This window comes from Apiotrichum porosum (genome assembly GCF_003942205.1).
Source record: "Apiotrichum porosum strain DSM 27194 chromosome Unknown scaffold_1, whole genome shotgun sequence".
NCBI lineage: Eukaryota > Fungi > Basidiomycota > Tremellomycetes > Trichosporonales > Trichosporonaceae > Apiotrichum > Apiotrichum porosum.
Window position 1 is genome coordinate 793,240 of NW_021167108.1, and position 15,347 is coordinate 808,586.

The 15,347-nt window shown below is 59.4% G+C and overlaps 7 protein-coding genes across 7 annotated transcripts; 3 read left to right on the forward strand and 4 right to left on the reverse strand.

The window, feature by feature from the left end:
* Window positions 1–1,435: 1,435 nt before the first annotated feature.
* Window positions 1,436–4,329, forward strand: EHS24_000266 (uncharacterized protein; the record flags this gene model as incomplete). The annotated part of the gene is made up of 5 exons (XM_028616101.1): window positions 1,436–1,533; window positions 1,624–1,694; window positions 1,742–1,770; window positions 1,892–2,024; window positions 2,438–4,329. 5 exons carry the CDS (start codon window positions 1,436–1,438, stop codon window positions 4,327–4,329), a joined length of 2,223 nt encoding a protein of 740 aa, XP_028479958.1.
* Window positions 4,330–5,400: 1,071 nt separating this feature from the next.
* On the reverse strand, window positions 5,401–5,957 carry EHS24_000267 (uncharacterized protein; the record flags this gene model as incomplete). The annotated part of the gene is made up of 2 exons (XM_028616102.1): window positions 5,401–5,634; window positions 5,694–5,957. The coding sequence occupies 2 exons, from the start codon at window positions 5,955–5,957 to the stop codon at window positions 5,401–5,403; spliced, it is 498 nt and encodes a 165-aa protein (XP_028479959.1).
* Window positions 5,958–6,173: 216 nt separating this feature from the next.
* Window positions 6,174–7,892, forward strand: DPH1 (Diphthamide biosynthesis protein 1; the record flags this gene model as incomplete). The annotated part of the gene is made up of 5 exons (XM_028616103.1): window positions 6,174–6,366; window positions 6,428–6,563; window positions 6,603–7,226; window positions 7,266–7,791; window positions 7,839–7,892. The coding sequence occupies 5 exons, from the start codon at window positions 6,174–6,176 to the stop codon at window positions 7,890–7,892; spliced, it is 1,533 nt and encodes a 510-aa protein (XP_028479960.1).
* Window positions 7,893–7,944: 52 nt separating this feature from the next.
* Window positions 7,945–9,563, reverse strand: EHS24_000269 (uncharacterized protein; the record flags this gene model as incomplete). Its single annotated transcript, XM_028616104.1, has 6 exons — window positions 7,945–8,020; window positions 8,057–8,140; window positions 8,178–8,578; window positions 8,617–8,703; window positions 8,742–8,860; window positions 8,900–9,563. 6 exons carry the CDS (start codon window positions 9,561–9,563, stop codon window positions 7,945–7,947), a joined length of 1,431 nt encoding a protein of 476 aa, XP_028479961.1.
* Window positions 9,564–9,845: 282 nt separating this feature from the next.
* Window positions 9,846–11,430, forward strand: GTR1 (GTP-binding protein gtr1; the record flags this gene model as incomplete). The annotated part of the gene is made up of 8 exons (XM_028616105.1): window positions 9,846–9,869; window positions 9,908–9,929; window positions 9,994–10,027; window positions 10,074–10,164; window positions 10,209–10,574; window positions 10,616–11,085; window positions 11,145–11,244; window positions 11,383–11,430. The coding sequence occupies 8 exons, from the start codon at window positions 9,846–9,848 to the stop codon at window positions 11,428–11,430; spliced, it is 1,155 nt and encodes a 384-aa protein (XP_028479962.1).
* Window positions 11,431–11,516: 86 nt separating this feature from the next.
* EHS24_000271 (uncharacterized protein) lies at window positions 11,517–13,371 on the reverse strand (the record flags this gene model as incomplete). Its single annotated transcript, XM_028616106.1, has 3 exons — window positions 11,517–12,831; window positions 12,896–12,951; window positions 12,991–13,371. The coding sequence occupies 3 exons, from the start codon at window positions 13,369–13,371 to the stop codon at window positions 11,517–11,519; spliced, it is 1,752 nt and encodes a 583-aa protein (XP_028479963.1).
* Window positions 13,372–13,790: 419 nt separating this feature from the next.
* On the reverse strand, window positions 13,791–14,941 carry RPB5 (DNA-directed RNA polymerases II 24 kDa polypeptide (RNA polymerase II subunit 5); the record flags this gene model as incomplete). Its single annotated transcript, XM_028616107.1, has 5 exons — window positions 13,791–13,899; window positions 13,966–14,304; window positions 14,483–14,587; window positions 14,689–14,768; window positions 14,864–14,941. 5 exons carry the CDS (start codon window positions 14,939–14,941, stop codon window positions 13,791–13,793), a joined length of 711 nt encoding a protein of 236 aa, XP_028479964.1.
* Window positions 14,942–15,347: the final 406 nt, after the last annotated feature.

The window sequence follows — 15,347 nt, forward strand, 5'->3', positions numbered from 1 at the left end:
TAAAGCTGGGCTTCGTCGGCTGGCCGCATGCACGCGCTGTTTACATTGTGGATGGTGTGGCCGTGTGTGCGCCGCAGTCTCGGTCGGAAGCAACATGAGTGATCATTGTCGTCATTGCGTCGTCGTCCAGAACCGCCATCTCTGATCTGCTGTTTGTTGAACCCTGGGTACCGCTCGGTTTGCCCCTGTGCAGTTCATCAAACGAAGGTTGCAGGGCTACTGGGCACCATGTGCTGGCAGGAATGACAAGCTGACAAGACACGGAGCTTGAACGGGGCGGTTAGGGGCAACTGCCGAGGTTGGCAGGAACCCAACGCACACTGTTTAAACCCGTGCAGTCGGAGGTGCTCCGTGCCGAGAGGGAGCTGTGGGCTGGTGCGTTGGGTACGATTGTTGGCGCTGTGTCATGCTATGGCCAGTGGCCAGTGGCCAGTGGGCGTTGATTAGAACACAGCGTGTGTGGCCTGGTAACAGAGCGTTGTTGGCAGAGGAGGGGCTGAGAGGATGCGAGATGCCACGGATCTCACTCGCCACAGAGACCTGGTAGGGGAACAGCGACGTCATGAGCAGACTACCCACGACACACGGAACAAACGGTGGCAACAGGGCAGGGAAAACGCGCATGTGCTGGCCCTCCCCTCAATGGTCTCATTTGTGCCCTGCACCTACACACCTAGGTCGGTTTTGCAGGTGGTGTGGGTCCAAAGCACAGGCCGCACCAACAACGGGGCACAGAGGGATGGAACCGACCGAACGGCCTGCAGTCAGCCTTGCGCTCCGACGGCGACCACCGGCCCCGTACGGGTGAACCGGATTAACGATTTGTTCAGTTCAACCCATTCTCCCACTCTTGTCCACCACCACACGGCCTCGCAGCGCAGGACGCTGCGCACCCGTCATCACCAAGGCAGCTGTACTCCGTCCCTCTTCACCTCTGCTCTCCATCGCCACGCGCTCGACGCGCATCGAAAATTTCAACCTTGTGACCTCACCCGGCAGGACCCACGCGCACCCGTCCCTCTCCGCCATTGTTGGGTGCACCTGGCGCTACTCGTCCCCCCTCCCTTCAAAGCCTCCAAGCCTCCACGCCGTTTGCTGCGAACGCGTACACTGGAAACTGCGGATCTACCTCTCCAGGCCAATCCCAGTCTACCGAACGCCTTTCTTCTACGTGTCCCCCATTGCACACTCGTTCTCGACGTCTCCGCTCCGTCGACTGTTATCGCGCGACGTGCCAACTCCCTACGGCTGCTGACGCTGTTTGGCGACGGCCTCCAGCCCTCGACAACCACGGTCTCGACCCGAGTCCCACTTGGGCGCGCGCTGCGCCTCGGCGCCCGTCGTTCCTCTGTTGTTCGCGTCTCGGCACTCGTCGCCGCTCCGCGTCCTACCTAGTTCTACGGTCACCGCTACCACGAGCCCGTCTTCAACAACCATGTTCCACAAGGGCATGTTCTGCTGGGTCTGGTACGCTGTTCTCGCCGCGTGCCTCGGCACGGCGAGGGCCGGGTATCTGACGGTGAACATGGATGAGTGAGTTCCGGCATCTCGGACCTGCCGCGGGTCGTGACCACGACGCCCGGCGCAGGCTTTAAACCTTTAACGTAGCTGACGGTCATCAAGCCCAGTGCAGTGCGGAAACGCCAACGTCTCGTGGTATGGCGACACTGGGCCATATCATTTGCTCTTAACCCGTTAGTGGAGATTGTTTTGAGAGCCCGCACAAATACTGATGGCGCAGCAACCACCTTCGTATCCCATGGCTACAATGTACGTACACTGGGGAGGCAGGGATCACTTGGCATTGCGAGCGGGCATCGCCCAGAGGCAATGAGAGTGTATCTAGCCTCTATCGGACCCAACTTTGGGGGTTGTGCTCACGCAACCACAGCAATGGATCGCCACTATTCCCAACGGGACAAACTCGTACACTCTCCCAATCAACCAGCCGGCCGGCCTCCAGTTCATGTTGACAGTGTGGGGAAACGGTGGAATCGAATATGCCGGCACCACTACCGTCCTCAGTGAGTTGAGAATCTATCGCCCTATCGGCGTCTCGTTTCTGGGGTGGTGAAGAAGGATGTGGCGTGGCCGTTGCACACGACGTGCGCACACACCTCGTCTACGGGGGGGCGCGGTGTGTCCTCGCTTGTTGCTACTTGCCCACTTTGGTCGGGAAAGTGGGTATGCAAGTGGACAATGGAGGGCGGTGCTCACGCGCCGTCTTCATTGGGGGACCGTTGGCGCCGATCCCCTCGCAGCGTTTTCCTGAGAGCTCTGGCGGATGGCTGCATAATGGCGCGTCCATTGCTGCGACTCCCCTGACTGAAACGGAAGTCTGAGCGGTTTGCGGCGTTGCTTGCGCACGCAGAAAAAAGTTGGGATGGAGGAGCCAGTCGTCTCTATGCAGGTCGAAGAGCATGATCTAACGACGCAGCTGTCGGCAGCTCGCCTACAGGCGACTCGTCGTGTTTCCTTTCGGACAGTGCGATCAACAGCCTCTACACATTTGCGTTCAACATCACCAATCCCAACAGCCTCCCACCACAATGCTCCAACATGAGCATCACGTGGCCGACGTCACTTGAGAGCGCCATCACAGATACGCGACGAAGTGTTCCGGGCGACGACGAGACCGAGGAAGTTTCAATCAACCTCAACCTCGCACGCGATGTGGCAGCGGTGGACTCTACCAACGTGCTCGACGACATGAGCAGCAGCAACAAGTCGTCGGGCAACACCACTGTCCCGCCGACTATTTTCGGCATCATCCCACTGGGCAACTCATTCTCATTGCCCATCACGTACAGCAAAACGTCCAAATTCGCAGATGGACTCCCAGCCTCGAGTCTCTCCGATACGCCGACGACATGGACCAGCCAGGGTATCACTCACATGAACTGGACCATCAACCTCGCCAAGGGCACTCGCTTCATTCTGGTTGCGGGTATCGGCAGCCTGGAGGAGTGGGCCTCGGGTGGTTCCAGTGAGATGATGACTGTTGGCCAAGGCGATTCCGCTTGCCTGTCTAGTTCTGGTGCCGTCCCCTCGGTGACTGCAGACTCGACTTCAGGCTCGGTTGGTCCCACGGACGATTCCAGCACCAGCACACCCAAGCGCAGCACGTCCAGCATCGGCATCATCCTCGCATGCGTCTTCTCGGCACTCGGGACGTTCCTCATGTGCATGGTATTGTGGTGGTGCTGTCGTATACGCAAGCACCGCCAGCGTGCTGTCAAGGCAGGTCTCACCAAGCCAAGTATCGTGAACCTGGCCACGTTTGGCAAAATGGACAGGAAGCGTGGACCCAATCGAAACATTGCGCGCTACTCGCCCGGCCACGGACATGGTGCCGACACGCAGCTCGACCTCATCGGCAACGAGCACGACTCGATTGACGGCGGTACACCACCACCCGGTACGGCTGGCAGCCGCCGCCTACCCAACATTACGACCTCGCCTACCCCCCGCCCGATCTCTGCAGTCAGCGGCATGGAGTACCCCTCGCCAAGCTCGTCAGCCGATTTCCGCGAGGTCACACCGTACATTCACGCTGCGCAGGCGTCCAACGTATCCATGCGCTCAGCGACCATGTACGAGGAGCCACCTTACTCGTACCAGTACGCCACATCACCGCTGTCGTCGCCAGTGCTCCGCAACATGTCGTTTGACCGTGTCTCGGACCTGCGTAACAGTGGCGCCGACTTTATCGGGCGTCAAGCGTCCATCGACGGCCTGGTCTCGTACCCACCACTTGCACACACGCCTGCGGAGAGCACTACGGGCATCGCGCGTCGTGGCCCGCTCGTCCTCCATGACCCCACGGGTGCGGACCACGACAGTGATGAGGAGGAGGCCAACCCTGTGAATGTTGCCGAGTTTAAGCGCGAGACTCTCGCCCACCTCGGTAGCGCGCCGTCATCTCCTACCATTGGTGCTTCAGGACAGCCAGTCCCTCCCCCGCGCCGACGCCGCAGTCAACCGGCAGAATATGTCGTCCACCGTGACGCCGGTCGCGTGGCCGGTACTGGTCCTAGCAGCAGGCGCGTCTTTGAGCTCCCACCACGGTACGAGGAGCTCATGTGGGACGACGAAGACGAGTCGCCCGCGGGTACGGTTGCACCGGGGACACGCACTGGCACGTCGTCAGCGACCGGTGGGTCGACTCCTCTGACTCCAGGCCCTCCTGTATCCCTCCACGGTGTGTCGGGTCCACAGGGATCAGCACCGCCGTCGCCGCTCGCGCTGCGGTCTAGGCCAACCTCGGTTCCCACCTCACCGGTAACCGCCATGCCTTCGCAAGAGGACCGCGACACGACAGGCCGGTAACGCTCTTTCCCTGCCGCAGGCCATCTACACACCCCTGCTTGCCCCGTTATCCTCACTACACATCGACATTCAGTAATTTGCCGACCTACACAGCAGAACAGAAGTACACATGCCGATACAAGGCAGTAATTTGAGTTACCCCACCGACGACGACACCGCCCAGGCCGAACACACCAGATGCCCCGCGCCTCGACAGTACTGGCTCGCGTCACCGCCCCACTCCCCACTCGTCCCCCCCACCCCAATACAATTGCTGCGCCCCGTTCACAGCCCATGGCCCATGGGCACCCCATGGGACGTGGGCGTGCTCGCGTGTACAGCAAAATGAAAATGGGGCCGCCGCGGATACGAAACACCCCACCACACCACAAACCTACTACCACATCCCACACATCACTGCTAATGGTACTGGAACCAACAAATCGGACAATTGTGCACACACCAGTGCGAAGAATGAGGACGGGAGGAGAACGAGGACCAGAGTTTTGATCATTGTTGTAGAATAACACCCATTTGCGATGACAGAAACACATGATTCATGCCATGCCGGCGGGCCAGTTGGAGGACATGGTGGCGCCGAGGGACGATGAGGGTGTGCCACTGGTCACTGGTCGTAGGACATCGCCCTCCATGGCGGTGATTTCACTGCACCCCCGTTGGGTACTTGTCGCCTTCGGGGGGTCACGAAGTCACAGCAGTCACATCCAGGCATGCTTCGGCAGCAGCTGTAACCACCGGCAGATGTACCACTGTACCATACACCGCGGTGCAACAGCGCAAGGAGGTCATACCGAGTGCCGTCGCCGCTTCAACGCTGGCAAGCTGTGACGAGAGACTCGTGCAGCTTCGGTTCTCCGCAGGACATAGGTTCTGAGCGAGGGAGACCGACCAAACCCAACCTATGCGCTCGATGAGAACACGTTAGGGCATCCCCAGCAAGTGTCTCCCAGCTTCCTTCCATTGGGTTGCCCAATCAGTAAGCCACGGTGTTCAACAAGTCGTAAGTAAAGGACCAAGCACGACGCCGCTATAGCAATACAATACATGTGTGGGTGTATGTCGGGTCACCGTCTACTCGTCGTCGCTCGCCTCGCCGCCGCCGACAGCGTCGCGCTCGTGCTCGGCAGCGTTGATGCTGGCCACAAGGTCGACCTGCCCGCCCTTGTCCTTTCGCATCGCTTGCAACCGTTGGCGGAAGATGGTCGCGATCGCCTCGTTTGTTTTACGCTCCAGCTTGCCCATGCGCACGTTCATGTCGCGCTTGAGGTCCCAATTCGGGCGCTTGGGCTGGATGTTGAACAGGTCCTGCGCAAAACGCGTGTTAATTGTAGCTCGAACAGGATCCACCAAAAGCAGCCACTCACCAGCTCCTCGGCGCGGCGCTCCTCGTCCTCGGCGACAATGGCCTCTGCAAGGCCCTCGACCTCCTTCTCGACAGTGTTCTCCTCGGCCTCGCCGGCAACGCGCACGCGAGCCTGGCGCGTCTCGGGGTCGAAGTTGCGCTGCTTGAAGGTAAACGTGCCGCTGGTGGAACCGCCGGCGTCGTGGTTCGCCTTGCGTTTCCTCAGTGCGATGAGGCGCTCTTTACGTGCCGCAGCGGTGGCGGCGAGGTTGGTCTCGATGTCCATCGTGTGTGTGATGGCGCGCGTATGCGTAAATGAAGGTGGAAAAGGGTTGTTGATTGAGGTTGCATTCGCGCAACGATCCCTAAGAGACATGTTGAAATCGACCGTGGGAAAGTCCGGTGGCAACTGAAGAAGTTGGAGAGACTTCGGCGACCATGTGCTCGCAAACCACCGATTTGTCAACTGTTTACCACTGTCTTGCACAAAGCTCACCCAACAATGGACCCCGCGACTGAGGGAATCGACCGCCCTGCTGTGGCAGAGATCGCCAAGGCGCCAACCACAAAGCCCCGCAAGCGCTTTGTGGGCACGTCGGCACGCGCAACCGGTAGCCGTGCTGCTCCCAGAAAGGTCGCCAACCAGATTCCCGACGAGATCCTCAATGACCCAGCGCTCAAGGAGGCTATGAGGGGTGGGTTTCCTGGTCTATTAGACGATGGAAGGAGACTCAAGCTGACATGATGACCCCCCAGCCTTGCCGCAAAACTACAACTTTGAGATCCCGAAGACGATCCACCATGTCCGCCGCGAGGGTGTCAAGACTGTCGCACTGCAGATGCCCGAGGGTCTGATGATGTATGGCACAGCCATTGCGGACATTGTTGAGAGGTGAGCTAAGGGATTCTGCACATATTAGCTGACAACAAGGTTTACCGGCGCACAGCCCCTGCTCCTCGCCGACGTGACGTACGGCGCGTGCTGTATCGACGACTTTACCGCCCGCGAGCTCGGCGCCGAGATGATCGTGCACTATGGCCACTCGTGCCTCATCCCCGTCAACCAGACCAGCATCAAGACACTCTACATCTTTGTCGAGATTGCCATTGACGCACCGCACCTCGCGTACAGTGTGCGCCGGAATTTCCCGTCGTCTCGCGACGCTTTTGCCCGTGCAGTTCTCGGTGCTGCTCCGGCCGCACCGGGTGCCAAGGTCGGCATTGAACTCGAGGAGGACGACAAGGCCAAGATGACTGGAAAGGAGGGTGTGGAGAGTGAGGAGCTGCCTACCCGCCTGGCACTGGTCGGCACTATCCAGTTTGTCGCTGCTGTCCAGTCGCTCCGTGACGATTTGGAGAAGGCCCTCCCCCCTCTTGACGAGGAGGCGGCTGCCGAGGACGCGGGAGAGGACCAGGCGCTGGCAAAGGTCCGCAAGGGCGAGATTGGTGTCTGGAGGGGCAAGTACGACATTACCGTCCCCCAGACCCGCCCACTGTCTCCCGGTGAGATCCTGGGTTGCACAGCGCCCAAGCTTGGCGACGTCGACGCGTTGATGTGAGTTGTTTCCATCTCAGAGTTTAGCTCACACATCAGCTACGTCGGTGACGGCCGCTTCCACCTCGAGTCCATCATGATCGCCAACCCGACTGTCCCGGCCTTCCGTTTCGACCCGTACTCGAAGAAGTTTACGCGCGAGACGTACGAGCACGCCGAGATGCGCACTGTCCGTGGCGACGCTGTCAAGACCGCCCGCCGTGCTCTCTTGGACCGCGGAGCCGCCAGCTGGGCCGTCATTCTCGGCACCCTCGGCCGCCAAGGATCCGTCAGCGTCCTCCAGACCGTCACTGCCGGTCTGCCACCCGACGCCGTCCCGCCACTCTTGATCTTGTTGTCGGAAATGTCGCCGCAAAAGCTGGCCCTGTTCTCCGAGGAGGAGATTTCAACCTTTGTGCAGACATCGTGTCCCCGCTTGAGTATTGACTGGGGATACGCCTTCTCCCGTCCTTTGCTCAGCCCCTACGAGGCGAGCGTGGCTGCTGGACGTATCACTGGTTGGGAGGGCTTGGACCTCGCCGGTACCGAGAAGGGTGCTGGCGACTACCCGATGGACTTCTATGCGGTAAGTGTAGAAACTCCTCGCCTTCTTGCAGAACTGACACGGCTCAGGATGGTAGCCTTGGCCCATGGACACCACGACACCGTCCCCCGAGGGTCAAGTAGTGATAAGAATACAACATGCATGTATAGACAGACACCCAACCGAAGAGCAGGTCTACTGGTCCAGGGCCTCGATGTCCGAGTCGTCACTGTCGTCTGCAGCAGCGAATGGCGCAATGTAGTCGTTCAATCTGTCTGGTCAGTTGGGCAAGGATGTTACAACTCACGTATGAACAAACGGCGCCATGACCGCCACGACTGCCTTGGCCTTATCCACAAAGTCTGGCGCAAGCACCTCTTTGTCTGTGAAACTGAATGTCAGCTAACCGCAGAAAAAGTATAGCTCACTACTTGACAACGGTGATGGACCGGAGCTTGAGCAAGTCGATATCCTTGTGTGTCCTATCCACCCCCTTGGGCGCGACCTTGAGCATATCGGGATGACCGTAGATATTCTGCCTGTGGCCCTTTTCGTGTGGCTTGGCCGGACCAAACATCTTGACAAAGGCCGGCGCGCTGATTGCTTGCCTCAAGGTGTCCGGGTCGGAGAGGAGTCGCGTACGGATACGCTGCAGCACGTCGCGTTCGGGCTGCCATGTCCCGCACGCAATCAACGAGCCACCAGGCTGGACGTAGAGGTGGTATCCGGCCCAGATTCCCCTACGGCCTGACCGCGAGGTCGAGAGCGCAAAGTTGGCCTTGTATGGTGACTTGTCGGCTGAGAAGCGCACGTCGCGGTAGATACGGTGCTGGCGGGGTCAGCTCAGAAGGATGAGGTACCACGTACGACAATGTCGCGCGCAGGCACGATGGGCAGTTGCGTATCGGCCTCGGACAGGTGGACCTGGAGGACTTGGACAAAGTCTTTGAATTCCTGCCAGTGTCAGTTTCGGCAGCGCGTGCGAAGCTAACCTTCTCTGCCATCCTGAACGCTGGCTCATGGCTCCTGAACCAGTCGCGATCGTTGTTCTCGGGATACATGAGACACTCGAGGAAGTTGAGAGTGTTGGCGCTAATCTGACCAGGCGGCACTGGATGTTCAGCTCAACACAGCCATTTAGGGAGCTCACCGAGACCAGTCTTTGGAGCAGAGTGGATACGGCCAATAACCTTCTGTCCCTCCTCGAGCTCAATGTCCGAGTCGTCGTCCACCTCGATGGCCTTGCCCTTGGTCTTCCCATTTTTCGGCGCCGTGGCCACCTTGGCGCGTTTGGACGTGTCCAGGTTACCGGGGGTTGTACGGTGGCCAAACGCCGTGCTCTTGCGCTTGCCCTTGTGGGCTGGGGCATCGAGGTCCTCGCTGTCCATGTCCGACTCGGCCGCTTCCTCGTGCTCGGATTCCGACTCTGGCTCAAACGCATCGCCAGAGGCTGGGTCTGAATCCGAATCGGACCCCGTACCAAAGCCAGAACCAGAACCACTCTCGTCGTCGTCGTCGTCACTCTCGCTTTCGCTCGTAAGGCCCGTCGGTTCGGGCACATCGCTCAGCTCGTCGTCGCTGTCCTCTTTGGCCGGTTTCCTGGCTCTGCCTTTCCCCTTTCCCGCCATTTTGTCAAAGTACGGTGATGTCGTCTTGCTGTCATCGTTCTTCTGGTTCGTCTTTGCTTTCGCTGCGGCGGCGCGCGCCGGGCCTGAGCCCTTGCCGCGAGGCGTTCGTGCTGTGGATGATGGGGCTCCGGCGAGGCTCGAGCTGGTGGATGCGCCACCTGCACGGGGCGTCCTGCGTGTGACCATCGTGAGCGTGATGACAAGAGAGAATGTTGGACGATAGACTGTCGCGTTGAACACAACAAAAGAAACAACTCAACGCGCCGACATTGACAGGCATCGTCCTCGTCGCGTCCCCCCCACATCCTGCGTCATTCTCCACAGTGAACAGTGGTCTCCCACGGTCGACCTCTCGCCCCCACCTTTCCCTCCTGCAAGTCCCACCCAGCTCCCGACGTCATGCGCGGCCCAGACAGACTCGACACAAGTAACATTCACCTCAACACTGCAAGTCCATTCACCCTCACCATGTCGTCGGCATCTCGGAGAAAGGTGAGCTGCCTGTTTTGCGCCATAGCTGACGGAACTAGGTGCTGCTCATGGGCAAGTCTGGTAAGTCAATCGCCCTCAGATACGGTGGCGAGCGAGCGAGAGAGAGTATGCTGAATGTACACAGGGAGCGGCAAGACGTCGATGCGCTCAGTCATCTTGTGCGTTGCGAGGATGCACCTCACTTTGACAACGCTGACCTCTCAGCTCAAACTATACGGCCAAGGACACGAAGCGCCTGGGCATGACCATTGATGTGGAGCAGAGCGCCGTCCGACTGTTGGGCTCCCTTGTCCTCGTACGTTAGATACGACGTCCATCGTCTCTTGATCTAACATTCAGAACCTCTGGGATTGTGGTGGCCAAGACGCCTTTTTGGACAACTACCTCCTCGCCCAGCGCGACACCATCTTCTCCAACGTCGCCGTCCTCATCTATGTCTTTGACGTCACGTCCGAGGACTGGGACACTGACATGCGGTACTTTGAAGATAACCTCGTTGCGCTGCGCGAAAACAGCTCGGATGCCGGTGTCTGGGTGCTCATCAACAAGATGGACCTCATCGACAAGGAAGACCCCAAGCGGACCAAGTACAATGAGCGCAAGGCCGAGATCCTCGCGCTCGACGAGCGCGTGTCCGCAGACGTGAGCGCGGCGGGGACGTGCCGCTGCTTCCCCACAAGTATCTGGGACGAGTCGCTGTACAGGGTGAGTTCGCAGGATGCAGATCCCCAAACTAACGGTAACAGGCGTGGTCGGGAGTCATCCACACCCTTATCCCGAACATCCAGCTCATCATAACCCACCTCACCTTCCTGCGCGACCTGTGCGGCGCCGCCGAGGCTGTGGTGTTTGAGGGCGAGACCTTCCTCACAATGGCCAAGTCTGGCTCCCCGCTCGACGCAGACCCGAACGACTACGACTCTACAGAGGTCACGCGCGGCTACGGCCGCCTGGACAGGGAGCGCTTTGAAAAGATCAGCGACATTGTCAAGAGTTTCCGCAAGACGTGCCAGCGTACCGGCGAGCAGTTTGTCGGCTTTGAGTCGACGTTTGATGGGTGTACCGTCGTCCTGGAGCCGCTTACCAAGAACACGTTCATCCTCATCGTCACCACCGACGCGCGCGTCCAGGCTGGGTTTATCAAGTATAACATTTGGCAAAGCCAGCTCCACTTTGCCGAGTTTGGCACCTTTAGCGACTTTACGCGCAAGTGCAAGTAAGTACCAGCAGCAAACCACCCATGGGTTGCAAACAAGTCTGCTGACATGTTCTTAGCGTCTGCCGCACGACCATCAAGTCGGTGCCCGACGCGACATACGACGTCAAGACCGACGACGACCCTTCGGTGAGGGCTTGGGACGACGTGGGGATCGATGTAAGCGCATAGGGCGGTGCATTGATGTACAAGTAGAACTGTAGCGGACGTAGATACAGGAGATATTTTAAAGCGCCAAACCTATCAGGGCGTAGAGAGTGAGATACTAGCAGATTGCAAGGGCTGTGACAGTTGCAGCAGGCCACACAGGCAGTAGAGAGGGATAAGATCCAGGACCTTGGGTAGGGCCATGGTGAACAGATAGTGACAGTCGAGATCGGCGCGCGACAAGAGATGATACAGGGAGGAGAGGGTCTTGACAGTCGTTCTGGTTACTTGAACTCGGCGAACAGACTTGCAAACTCGTCGCCGTCGACGTTGGGCATCTGGTCAAAGTTGAAGTCGTCAAAGTTGAGGTCACTGGTGAACTCTCCACCCATGTCTCCTCCGCCATAGTTGTCCAAGTCGGGCTGGGGCTCGGGCACAACCTCAGCCACAGGCTGTGGTGCAGGCTCTGGCGCAGGCTCGGGAACCGGCGGCGGCGGCGGTGGTGGTGCCTCGACAACGGGGGCTGGCTGTGGGACAGGTACAGGCTCGACGGGGGCAGGTACAGGCTCGGGAGGTGGGGGAGCAGGCTGCTCCTTGACCTCGACCTTTTGCTCTATAGGCTGAGGCTGAGGTTGCTCGACCTTGGGAGGCTCCATCTTGACTTCCGGCTTCTGCTCCTGTTGCTGCTCTCCGCCGGCACCGCCTGCAAGCAGAGCCCCGAAGGAGCTCATGTCCGTGTCTCCGCCGCCGCTGCCATCGTCTCCAAATAGGCCCTCGAGGGCGCTGAAGTCGAGGTTGTTGAGGTCCACTCCATCCGTGTCGCCAAAGTTGAAGTCAAACATCCCTGCGTCCTGTGCGGTGGGAATGGGCGCCTGTGGCTGTGTTGATGTTGAACCGGACGCTACGGCGTTCATGTTCTGGACAGGCTGTGGCTGTTGTTGTTGCTGCTGTTGCTGCTGTTGCTGCTGTTGCTGTTGTTGCTGTTGTTGCTGTTGCTGCTGCTGCTGTTGTTGCAACTGTTGTTGCAGCTGTTGTGGTGGTGGTTGCTGCTGTTGGTGTTGCTGTTGGTTCTGGTTCTGACTCGCGCCCATCGTTTCCAACATCTTGGATGTATTTGGCGTCATGCCACTTCCATCCGCGCCTCCGCTCCCTCCTGCTCCTCCAAGGCCGAGCGCATTGAGGTCACCCGAAAACTCGCTGCCACCTGCAATGATGGCATTGAGCTCGTCCATTCCAAGACCGTTCAGATCCAAGCCCTCCGGGAACAGTCCGTCCAGTCCGCCGTCAGCTTGCGCCGTCTGCGGGACCATCTGTGGCTGTGGCCGGTCGGCGAGGAACGAGGCGGACGATAGGGGGATGGGGCTCGCCACTGGCAGAGCCGCGAGGTGGGTCGGCACGGTCGTCACCGCTGGCGAGGGCGTCGGGATCGGGGCCGGGGCCAGCGGCGGGGGCCGGCGAGGGGCAAACTTGTCCGGCGCAGCGGCATACTCTTGGTTCTGGCTGATGAACCACTCGACATGTCGCCGTGTCGCATCATAGTTGCGCCAAGCGGCTTCGAGTCGGACCTCGAGTCGGCGTGGTGGTTTGGGCCTGTACCCACTGCGGAAACGAGTCAGTTGGGGACACACAGCAGCAAGTGGCTATGAGGACTCGTGTGACGTACATTGCTTTGCAGTCGGCTTGGAACTGGCAAATCATTGCTGCTGTGACGAGAGCGTTCTGCGCCGTCAGTGGTCTGGGAGTGGGCCGCGAACATACCTTGTATTGTCTCTGCATCACGTCGACCTGAGCCGCAATCCAGGCCGCCCCTGGCGACAGCTTGGTCCTCTTGGCGGCCGGAGAGTCCTTGCCATCCTTGCCGGTACCCGTATCACGACGCTTGAGACTGGGACCAGCGACAGATGGGCTCCCAGGACCGCCTGTTGGGCCGGGGAGGGCAGCAGGTGATGGGCGAGTTGGGGTTGGTAGTCCACGGGCTCGACCGGCCGCCGGCGACGGCGCCGACATTTGCCGTGGGCTGGGGGCGACGACGGGACGGGGTGATGGGCCGGAGAGGGGTGACGGACCTGCGCGCGGCGACGGGCCTGCGCGTGGCATGCCGCCTGCGAGGGGGCTGGGTCCTGCCAGAGGTCTGGACATGGTGTGGGGGCAGGCGAGTGGGATGGATGGATGGACAACGACGAACGACGACGAAGGGTGAGTGTCCCGATTTGGCGGGGTTGAGCGGTGTGGCCGGGGGTGTGGGTGAGCGCGGGGCGGGGGTGGAAGCGTTGCATTGCCTGCCGCCGTCGTTCCCTGGGCCCTGGTGCGTTTGGCAGCCCCGGATAAACTCCCCCGCCCGACCGACTACGGCAAAGCGGTATATAAAAAGGTGAGTTGGGGAGCAAAGCGGTATATAAAAAGGTGAGTTGGGGAGTGTGGATTGCAGCTGCCACCACCCACCAATGCAACCCATCTCATCTGCCCACACGCTCATATCATACAATGCCATCAAGCTCCTATCTATGCCACCTCACATGCAGATGCGGTATGTAATGTATCTGAGACGTCAGCAGTGTTCACGGGAATCTCCAAAGTCGGCAAAGTCTAGGGAATGCGTTGCTCAATGCGTCCAATTCGGCGGTGACCAAAATGGCTGGATGACTCGCTGAACTGGGACTCGCAGCGCTGGGACTTGCAAACCCACAGCTCCTCTCTCTCTCTCTCTCTCTCCCTTTTGCAGTATCAACTCACCGTCCAGCAGTCTGCGACGCGCGCTCGATGCGCATGACCTGTCCCCTACGCATGCCGTAGTAGCGGGCAACGGGGTCGGTGACCAGGATACGGGGCAGCTGGGTGTCCTTGAGGCGGTAACGCTTGATGAGAGCCGACTTCTCCTCGGGGGTCATGATCTGGTGCTTGGGAACGAGGAAGTGCTTGGTAATGTTGACAAGCAGGTCGGCCTCGGCAAAGTCCTCGAGGTGGTACTCGGACTGCATCTCCACAAGGGTCTTCTTGGCTGCCGGCGAGATCTTCTCGCTCCAGATAATAATACCGCGTTTTGCGCCCACGCCGTCCAGCGAGGTGATGAAGCTGGATTGTCAGCAGAAGCACGGGCAAAGTGAGAGGTTGGGGTCCAACACTGGTGTCGATGAGGGGAGGGGGACCACCTCGTCGCGGACCAGCTAGCCATCTGGCTGGAGGGCAGACCAGACCACCAGCCAACGCGGCCGCTGTAGCACATCCTCCGCGTGGCCCCGTCTTCACTCACCTCTTCATAGCCGCCTTGGAGACGTTCTTCTCGGAGCAGAAGTAAACATATATCCTGTCACGCTGGTCGTCCTTGTGGTTGGCGTGGAAGGCCATACGTCCACGGCTGGAGGTGTCAGCTCATGTCCCAGGAGCTTATCGTGCAGCATCATCCAGCTGATTGGGAAAACACGGCAGCCAACTGGATGTATGAAGCCGCCTACGCACTCGACACTGCCGCCACCACCGTAAAGGTCCTTGAACTCGTCGAAGCCAATGTTGATCTCGTAGTCGGCAACCTCGTAGCCCTGCCATTAGTATACCATTACCAATTGTTGGAGAAGGGAGCAGCACATCCTCAAGTGAGGGATATGTTACAGCTCCCAGGTGACCAAATACGCACGCGGTCACGGATCATCTCGTGAACGGTCTTGGAGACGCGCCAGAGGCGCGCGAGCTCGCGGTCCGAGTCGAGGGACATCGGGGAGGTAAGAGTCGGTGGTAGGGCGGTAGTTTGAAGGGGTGAAGGGGAGAAGGGGGCGGATGCCGAGGTGGATAGACAAGTGTTGTTGGTGGTGGAGTGCACGAGCAAACGTCAATGTTGGTGGATGATTGACTTGTGACCGCAAAAAGCTGGTGAAAGCGTCAGTGAAAGGTGGTAGGCACGTGACCACGTGGGGGGAAAGAAGGTGGGTGCCTAATGTTTTATAGGCGTGCACAGTGCTAAAGTGAATTCAAAGTTGTTCTAATTGTTTACTTGGTGCCTGCCACTCCATTACCACATCTCGCTGATCACGCTGGCCCGCCTGTAATCTGTCAATCTGTAATCTCCGCAGCAGGCTGACCCATATGGGTACATGGGTACAGCCTGTGTACCATGTGTGTGC